Consider the following 10339-nt stretch of genomic DNA (forward strand, 5'->3'; position numbering starts at 1 on the left):
TAGATAGCAACATATCTAGAGAATATTTTCTTGCAGTGTAAGCCAATCATAAATAGAGAAACCAAATATTCTCCTTTGTTCCAATTTGAAAAATATATTTTCAATATCGTTTTTATAATGTCGTTACCTATATTTTAGAACATTAATTTACGTGGCAATGACCCAATTTTATATTTGATGGGCTATTTATTTTTATTGAATAAACTTGTTAATTTTATTTGAAACAATTTCAGATCATATGTTGTCTATTTAAATTCTCGTGATAATGTGCGACTTAATGTATTCATCAAGTGATTTCAAATTATTTATAGCACGTGTGCCAGCACAACACGGCACAACACGTTTATTCGTGTGTTGTGCCCGTGGGCTGTGCTGTGCCTAGCTTTTGACTAGTAAAGCACAACACGGCACAACACGTTTAAACCATTGGCACAACACGTTTAAACCGTTGGCACAACACAGCATGACACATGGCACGTAAAACACGCGACTTCGTGTGCCGGGCTGTGACGGGCCGGCACGTTTTACACCTCTACCTATAACAATGGACATAGCTGGATATGATGGTGGGCTGCCAAAATTGGTGCTCAACCAAAACTCATGGACTAATGTTGGTATATGCATGCTTTAGTATGTTTATTAAATTAATTTCTCAGTGTAACATGGTTTAATTTTTCCTCCTAAATCCTTTTGGGGAGATTGAGTCTTATTCAAAACAAAGTGTTCGCGTTCGTTCTAGAAAATATACATACGTCAGCGTCGACGATGGGCTCACTTCTCATTCATGATGTATAGGTCTGTGGCATGACTTTGATCCACGCAATTCTGAACATAGTACTGCATTTATTAAGAATTTTTTTTTCTTAAAATGTAGTTGGAATTATTAACTGTAAACATGGGGGAATACATGAGAAATGGTTACTAAAAATATATACACATGTGATGATGTGATGTGTATCGATTAAGATCTGTATGTAAGCATATAGGTAGGTTTCTGTCTATCTAGCTAGTGTTATATTAACGTATGATTATTATGGTGGATCATACAAATCCACCAAATTAGCCTAATGGTGAAGATTGTTTTGCGTTAATTATCTCATCAAATTTGTTACTCCTATAGTCGTGATGGTGGTTTGGATAGTTAGTGTAAACCGTAGACGCATATAACACCATACACTACACTAAACCAAACCCATGGTGCCACCATGTAGATATATCGGTAGAATATTAGTAGGTACATATCAACAAGGTTAGTGCTGTATTATAAATATATATTGATTTGTTCCTGGGAGTTGTTCTTAAATCCTCCAGCTCCTAACAACTCCAGCTCCAGCTCAATATACTTCCTCATCGAACAATCAATGGTTAGGCATTTGAATATTCACTTCAATCTTCTTTCTCTTTTTATTCTTTTACAAATATCATGGGTTCAGTCCAAATTTGAAGCCTCTTCTAATACGACAATAAGTACTGGATTTTCATCATCATCATCTTCGCCACCATCAAGAGTTAAATATTTACCTGGATTTTCAGGATCGCTTCCTTTCCATCTTGAAACAGGGTTTGTATCGTTAAATTGTTTAATTCTCAGGATGTTATTTGCATAAAAAGTCAGCTGTCCGTAATAATATATGTATTTGTGGTGAATAGGTATATCAGTGTTAATATTAGTGATGAAGATTCACAGAGTAATAACCATGATCGAAATGAAGATATTGAGCTGTTCTATTATTTTGTGAAATCGGAAAGAAAGCCTGAAGAAGATCCCCTTGTGCTCTGGTTCACTGGTGGTCCGCGTTGCTCTAGTCTTAGTGCTTTGCTGTTTGAGATAGGTAGGCATCTGTAAAGCACCGTCTCTGTGTGGTGGTGATATATTGGTTTTCTTTATCAGATAACGTAACTATGATTTTTCCTGTTTAATCATTTTAGGTCCTATAACAATGGACATAGCTGGATATGATGGTGGGCTGCCAAAATTGGTGCTCAACCGAAACTCATGGACTAAGGTTGGTGCATGCATGCTTTACTATGTTTATTAAATTAATTTCTCAGTGTAATATGGTTTAACTTTTCCTCCTAAATCCTTTTGAATAAATTGGAAGAATGTCACTCACATTATTATAGGTGCATTTCTGATTTGTCACATTATTATTGACTTAATTATTAGCATTTTTTCTTTGCCGATAAAGAAAAAAGAAAAAAGAATGATTAGTATTTTTATTTTTTTTGAAAAATTGGAATCTAAAGAAAATAGGAATGCGGTTAATATTTGCATAATTATTGTTGAACACTATTATCCCATCCATTTAGATCCATTTTCGCCAAAGAAAAATTAAAAAAAATTCAGCTGATAAAATTAGTTTCAACTTTCAACACAGTCCTGCTAGTTTTTCAGCTGATACCAAGAACTGCTTACCCAATTAAGAAGTAGGTTACTAAAAGCTATAGAATTTAAACCAAGAGTGAAGAGAGCCCCAGTTGTGTTAGTCTTTTTTATCTCTATGATGATCGTTTGCCTTTCTCTATCTCTTGAGACCAGTTTTCTGCACACTCCTTTAATGAGTGTTCACGTAACAATACGATCTTATTGGCTATTTTAAAAAAGTCAGTTATCTAATAAATAAAATTAATTTATTTTCTGTTTTAATGTGATTTAAATCTTAGAAAGGTAATAGGATATATTTCCCATCTAATAATCACCTAAATGGATTTGATTAACAAAACCATAAATAAACCACCAACGCCAACAACATTTCTTCATGCCATTGATGATTTGACGACTTTTTCTGTGGAAATAGTTTCTTCGTTTCTCATTCACGATTTGATGATTTTTTTTTCTGCCATATAGCAAGCCATGATTTCCCGCGAAGCCATATAAATCTTAATCATGATGGCTTCTGCCGATAAACTCAAATCTAACATTTACCAAGAAATTTATGGAGTTAGTCATGTTGAGTGATCAACATTTTTAATAGCCTTACAAATTTAACCATCACAGATGATTGTCCATCATAATCATCATAATAAGATATCCCTAACCCAAAGATGCTAATAACAATAGCCTCCGTTACAGAATTACCTAGTTAGAAAAAGTCATCAATAATACAGTTAGAAGCTAAAAGTTATCGTGATTCTGGTTTTTCAATAGTCAGGAAAAAAAATTCCAGCGGTGATTTTATTGATATTTTTTTCTAAAATGAGATTTTATTAACTTAATTAGGTTAGATATTATAATCCTATATTTTAGTTGCTTTTCATAGATTTTATTTGAATAAAAATCAAAAAAAATGACTAAATTTAATAAATGGTTGACGGCTGTTTTGTAACAACCAATAGGGTCGTTTTGTTACGTAGTGTGCACAAAATTGGACTCCTGACTCTCTTTCTTGCCATCACATCTTCTTAGTTCTTACCACAAATAGTAGCATATTCGGTCCCGATTACAATCAAATCAATCAATCCCATGTAATACGACAACACTTATCCCAAGTCCAGATGAACCTACAAAGTTGGTCTAGGACCTGCGCAAAAGTGAAAACCTCGAATGGACTTATTTTTAAGAGTGCGACCCACCACATGAAAGGTCTTTTTGAACCACCACAAAATCATCACAACTTAGAGCAACCACAGTCATGAGACAGACCAAATACCAAAAGCCAGACTAAAAGCCAAAAAAATTTGGTATTCTGTGTGTTCAAGCGTAGTGGGAGAAGACCAAAATTTGGTGAAGCGTAACTTATACCCGCGCTTGATGCGGGACGGAACTTATACCCATGTTTCCTGATGGAGCGTGTTTATAATATGCGTCTTAATGAAACGGAGATATAATGCGCGCTTGATTGAGGCGTAGGTATAATTCACGCCGGACACGGGACGGAGATGGAAAGTGCGTTTGGTGGGACGGAGATAGAAATTGCGTCTGGGTGGAACGAAAATACAAAATGCGTCTGGGTGGGACGGAAATACAAAGTGTGCCTGGTGAGCTGTGTTTAATTATTGAGTTTGATTAGTAATTGATAAAGTGTTATTAGGTATAATCATGTAATCCCCCACAATTAAACATCAAAAAGACGTGTGGTCTTGTTGGTGGATAAAGCAGTGTATGGACCATGCACTGTACTTAATTGGTACTTAATTGCTAAAGTGTTATTAGACACTACAAGTTAAACATCAAATAACCAGGCGTACATTAAAACAGCGCCCCAACCAGGCGCACATTAAAACAGCGCCCCATTGGGACGTATAAGACAATTACGCTTGGTCTGGGGCGTATGTATTACATCCGTTTGGTCCGGCGGTGTTTATAAATGCGCCTCACTCATACGCTAATTTTACCTCCGCCCCAATATCATACGTTGATTATATAAACGCCCGGTGTGATGCGCTCACTATACTCTCGCCTGGATTCATACGCTCACAATACCTCCGTCCCACTATAACGTGATTTAGTCTGGGTTGGCGACCAGATTTGGTCCCAAACCCTAATTATCTCGACTAAATATAGTTTTAGTCCGTTCCATTACGGCTGGTTTTGAGACCAAATTTGAGTATAGTTCCCAAATTTGATCGTGACTGTGGATGCTCTTAACCACCACACTTTTGAAAGACTTTTATTTTTTCATTATTGCATTATAACTTGAGTACAACAACCATTTATCAGTAGTGAACTAGCGTCCCTTTCCGCACAGGAGAAAGCGAGAGAGTTTACGAGTTCGTCTCCTAAGTCTTACAGCTTCATAGAAGATAATTCTACAACTTAGTAAGTAAACACATAAAAAGAATAAAAATAATTATTAAGTTAAAAATGAGGGAAGATCCTAAATTCACACCATCTCATATTTTTGGCGATATTTTTCTTTATGCCCGTATTACAAGGCACTACATAACACAAAAGATGAGCAAATTTGCGTCTTGATATATACTATTTGGTCAATCCAGGTTGCAAACGTAATCTTTCCAGAAGCCCCCGTTTACACTGAATTTTCGTACTCGAGGTCTTCAGCTAATTTATATGTTGGTGACAAGGAGTCATCGCAGAGTAGCTATGAATTTGTAATTAAGGTAACAATTGAATAAATTTTTGAACTTCCTCCGCCCAAGGCATCCTAATTACTTGAAATGGATAACAATTGAATACGATGCAGTGGTTATTCAGGCATCCGGAATTTAAATCCAACCCTCTTTACATTGGTGGTGATTCATATTCAGGCATCATTGTTCCGATTGTTGTTCAACATTTGATAAATGGTATACGTAATTATTTAATTCATATATGACGGTGTACTGCAAATAGCTTTAATGTTCATTCCCTCTAATCTACGTCAAACATTTCAGATATTCAAACGCAAAAATATCCATTCCTTAACTTAAAGGTAACATATTTACTGTTTGCAAATAATACTAGCTTCGATACATGAATTATCATTACTATTCGATCCATTTATGTTTATCATATATTTTCAAGTTGTTTATTTGTTTTTCCAGGGTTACTTACTCGGGAATCCGCTAACCCAAAAACAATTGGACATTAATGCAAGGGTACCATATGCTTATGGCATGGGCCTTTTATCCTACGAACTCTTTGAGGTAACTTTATATACAATGGAATAGATTAGTGTAATGCATGTGCGTTGTGCGTTTTGTAACGCCGAATTTCCTTCCAACCAATAGAATACGCATTTCATGAAACAATGGGAGGATAAGCCACACTATTTATATGTTTTGGTTACAGTCAATGAAGGAGAATTGTAAAGGGAAGTATCTCAATTTTGATCTTGACAATGTGAACTGCTCAAAGGATGGAGAAAGATACCAAGAGGTAAGTACACATTTCTGCTTTCTGTAGGGAATTGTAAAGGGAAGTCTCCAACTATTAATTTCTCTGTTAATTCAGCATTTTCATTTTGAGCCAATGAGCGATGGCATATAAAATAAATAAACATACTTGATTGACGCATTCATTTTCAGTGCATAGCAAATATTAGTACTGTACACATTTTGGAGAACTATTGCGATCACCAGACGCCAAAACCCAAATCGGAAAATGGGTCATTTGTCCAAATATTTTTAAATCACGGTTCAAATGGACGAGTAAAAAATAGTTTGGGTGAAATGGCCAAGAAAAATAAATAGTAACTGGTTTCATCCTAACTTAAGTTTTAAAAATATCAAGGATGAAACTGGATACATCCTGTGTAAATTAAAAATAAGAAAAAATAATTGAAAATGGGCACGATGAAACTGGTTACATCCTGCCTATTTTTACATTTACGTCCATTTAAACAATATCAAAATTTAACTGTCCATTTCACCAAGAAATTGTTGATTTTGGTCTTTTTAACCAATTTTGTGAACCCAAACCGCCAATCAATTATAATAGACGACCCCTCTCGGAAATTGCAGAGCTTCTCCCCACATCAGAGGTCGACGTGCCCCTTATTCCAGGGTGCCAGGTATACTCTTTCGTGTTCAATTCTCCAATATATGTGCGTGTGTGTGGAATTCAGGGTGTGAAGTCGCAATTTCTATTTGATTCTATAGGGTCAAAATCAAGATGTTTTAAGTGGATATTGGGAAAATGATGACCGTGTTCAAGAGGCTCTCCACGTAAGAAATGTATGAGATGTTTTCCCCTTTAGTTGGCATGCAAATTTGTTAATCATAGACACAATCATTTATCTGGATATTGCGCAAATGATGACCGTGGTCTTGATATTTTGACGATGATTCAAACAGGAAACAGTTAAGAAATGGGTTCGGTGCAACTCTGACGCACCTTATAAGTATGATATATATGGCATTTCAAGCATTGTAGAATATCATCGAAAGATTAGCACCAAACTTGGTTATAGATCTCTCATATACAGTGGTGATCATGATTTGGTGGTGCCACATATTTCAACAGAAGCATGTATACGATCACTGAATTTATCCATTATCGAAGATTGGCGCCCATGGCTTCTCGATGATCAGATTGCAGGGTTTGTTTTAGTATAGATTATTGATTTGATTTCAATTACTTTTTATTTTATTTTGCAAAATTGCAGTATTTCTTAGATTTTTTTACATACAGATACACAAGAACATACTCAAGCGGTCTTACATATGCAACTCTGAAGGCAAGCAACAAAATATTATCCTAATTTCAACATTTTTATCCACATCAAACTTATAATTTTATCCTACTCGGCCGCTGTATAATATTAGATTGATTAAAGCGAGCTTGTGCTTGTTTATAAAAATATTCGTCTTATATAGTTTATAAAAATATTCGTCCTATAAAAAAGTAATACGCACGGAACATCATTTTCACGATCACTTTCGGCAACTAGTGATCTTCATGGAAATGTATTATGACTATGTATTTGAAACAATTGTACCAATAGAAGTGGAATGTCTTCTAAGGCTATAAAAACCTTATTAAAAGGGTACAATACATAATCTAATTGGCATAAAAGTTATTCTAAAAACATTTTCTTTTTTTTCTTGATCAATAAAGAAAGAATTTTATTGATCAGAACAGTGGCACATGAGGCTTGAACCACCTAGGGGAAAAGAGGAAAAAAAACTTGCAAAAACAAGTGCAAAAAAACCAAAAATCTTAACAGACTAAAGAGGAAAATATACATTGACCCAATTCTCAACTACAGAATTAAAAGAGACATCTTCAAAATCCTTGATTTCCAAAGCCCATTCGAAGGAAAAGTATTTGACCATATGAATAACATGAACCTTTTTATGAGATTTGTTTGTGCAGACTCTTGCATTTATTTCCTTCTAGGTGCACCAAAGAATTGCAACTGCTAAGAGATTCCAAATTAACTTCTTTTGAACAGTATAAAAATTCAGTTGCCAAGCTAAAAGAGCTGCAGGAATAGTGGATGGCATTGTGAAACAAACATTCAACTTTCCCATGAAGTGATATCATATACCAGCTACAAACTCACACTGTAAGAAAATGTGAGAAGTTGTTTCATCATTGTTGTAGAAAAGAAAAGTGGTAGGTGTCGCAATACCTTTTCGAATAAGAGAGTCTTTTATAGGAAATATGAAATGACTTAAACACCAAATAAACCTTTGGAGGATATTTTTGCTGCCAAAGAAATTGAAATATATCTTGACTTGGAGCTTCAACTGTTGCCAATAACTTGTTGTAACAAAATTTAACTGAAAACTTCTTTTTTGTTGTAAGAGCCCATTGAAAAACATCTTCACAATTTGGATTTAAACTGAAGTTTGTCAAACTTTCATGAATAATATCAAATTATCATTATCTTCAGCTGATAACCTTCTAGGGAGTTTAAGATTTTGGAAAAGGTCAGAGAGAGTACCTGTATAAACAGAAGCAACAAAGAGAAACTTAGACCTTGCAGCTACATATAGATGAGGAAAAAAATTGCATAGAGCATCATCCATCAGCCTTCTATCTTCCCGAAATCTTGTTTTCTGCCAATTGTTAACCTTAAAATTAAAATTTTGTAAGAAAAACTCTTTTCTCTGCATAATACCCGTCAAAACAGAAACACCATAAGTGCCTTTGGCTGCTTAGAAAGCCATATTCTAAACCATCAGTACCATATTTCTCATCAATAATTCTCCACCACAAATAATAAGACTCATTTTTAAATCTCCAAAGCCATTTAACTAAGAGAGCATTATTCATAATTCTCAATTTTTTAACACCCAATCCTCCATTTCTCTTCCTTCGACAAATCACATCCCATTTAACCAAATGCAGCTTCTTTTGTCCTTTGTTATCATTCCATAGGAAATACCTCATTATTCCTTTCAGTTTGAGCTCAAATGATTTAGGCATATCAAATAGAGACATAAAAATAAACAGGTAAACTTGAAAGTACACTGTTAATAAGAACTATTTTACCAGCTCTTGTAAGATAAGGTTTTTTCCAACCTGCAAGCTTTTCATTGAGCCTGTATATTATCCTATCATACTTATGAATGCCTTTATATTTATCACCCAATGGAAGCCCAAGATAAATTGTTGGCAAAACTGAGTTGTACCAGCCTAATAGAGAAGTAAACTCATTCATATCACCATTATAACCCACTGCGAATAAGTGGATTTTTGCAAAATTTATCCTTAAACCAGTCAGTAATTCAAAACACAACAAGAGAATTCTAAGAAACTTAATTAACTTGACCCACAGAAATATCCAAAAAAATTAAAGTATCATCAGCAAATTGAAGATGACTAACCTTAGTGCCAGAATTTGAAACTTGAAAACCATTAATATAGCCATCCTCTTGTGCTTTCTTCATCATAGCAGTTAAGGCTTTCTTCATTATAACAGTTAAGGCTTCGCCAACAGTTAAGAATCAAAAAGGTGACAAAGGATCACCTTGTCTGATGCCCTTTTTACTCTTGAAGTATCCCTCAGAAGATCCATTAATAAGAACCGAAAACCTTACATGTTCAACACAACATGGTCAAATTCCTTTTCAAAATATATTTTACAAAGTAGACCAGGTACTCCACTCTTAATTCTTGAGTAATTCAGCTCATTTGCAATAAGATCCCCATCCAGAATCTGTCTTTGTTTGATGAAAGTTGACTGTTGTTGAGATATAACATGAGGTAGAGATAATTTGAACCTTTTTGCCAAAACTTTTGATAGAATTTTGTACACCCCATTAACCAGACTTATAGGCCTCAAGTCCTTGATTTCTTCGGTGACATTCTTCTTTGGAATAAGAGCAATGAAGGTATTTTTCAACCTGCTCCAAGTCTTCTAGTAGAATTCAATAGGATACCCATCTGGCCCAAGGGACTTGTTCTTCCCGAGACATTTTATATATAACATTCGAAACTTCTTCTTCATCAATCTCCCTTTCTAGCCATGCACTCGTATCTGAAGGAATTAAATTAAAGAATAAGTCATCCATTTGAGGTCCAGAAAAAGATTGATCCTGAAAAATATTCTTGAGGTATTCAACAATGCTGAAAAAGCGGGGGTCTAACAACCTCACCCAATATTTCGATTAGCAATCTGTATGGACTAACTCTAATATACTTTTAAGAGAATCAACTAGACAGTTAGAATCAATCTTAATAAAAAGTATATCGGGGAGTTAATATCTCAATCTCTTGATTTAATACTCAAGCAAATAGAAATATGCGAGTGTAAATAAAATCAAAGAGATATAAACTTGGATCGTACCAAAGACCAATATCCAAGGATCAATCAACTTCCAATCAACAACTAAAGGTTGAATTTCACAATTGATCGATACAACGCACAAGTTGTGATATTTCAATTATAAAGATAAACAATATAATGCGGAATAGAAAAACACAGACACCAGAAATTTTGTTAACGAG

General features: G+C 34.7%; 1 protein-coding gene across 1 annotated transcript; it reads left to right on the forward strand.

Annotated features, from left to right (window-relative positions):
* Window positions 1-1066: 1066 nt before the first annotated feature.
* On the forward strand, window positions 1067-7371 carry LOC113278610 (serine carboxypeptidase-like 7). The gene is made up of 11 exons (XM_026527414.1): window positions 1067-1561; window positions 1651-1832; window positions 1930-2006; window positions 4939-5061; window positions 5145-5247; window positions 5335-5372; window positions 5485-5586; window positions 5732-5818; window positions 6541-6615; window positions 6736-6980; window positions 7073-7371. The coding sequence occupies exons 1-11, from the start codon at window positions 1362-1364 to the stop codon at window positions 7140-7142; spliced, it is 1302 nt and encodes a 433-aa protein (XP_026383199.1). The 5' UTR covers window positions 1067-1361; the 3' UTR covers window positions 7143-7371.
* The last annotated feature ends 2968 nt before the right edge of the window (window positions 7372-10339 follow it).

The sequence above is a fragment of the Papaver somniferum genome, chromosome 5 (assembly GCF_003573695.1).
Source record: "Papaver somniferum cultivar HN1 chromosome 5, ASM357369v1, whole genome shotgun sequence".
In the NCBI taxonomy this organism is placed as follows: Eukaryota; Viridiplantae; Streptophyta; class Magnoliopsida; order Ranunculales; family Papaveraceae; genus Papaver; species Papaver somniferum.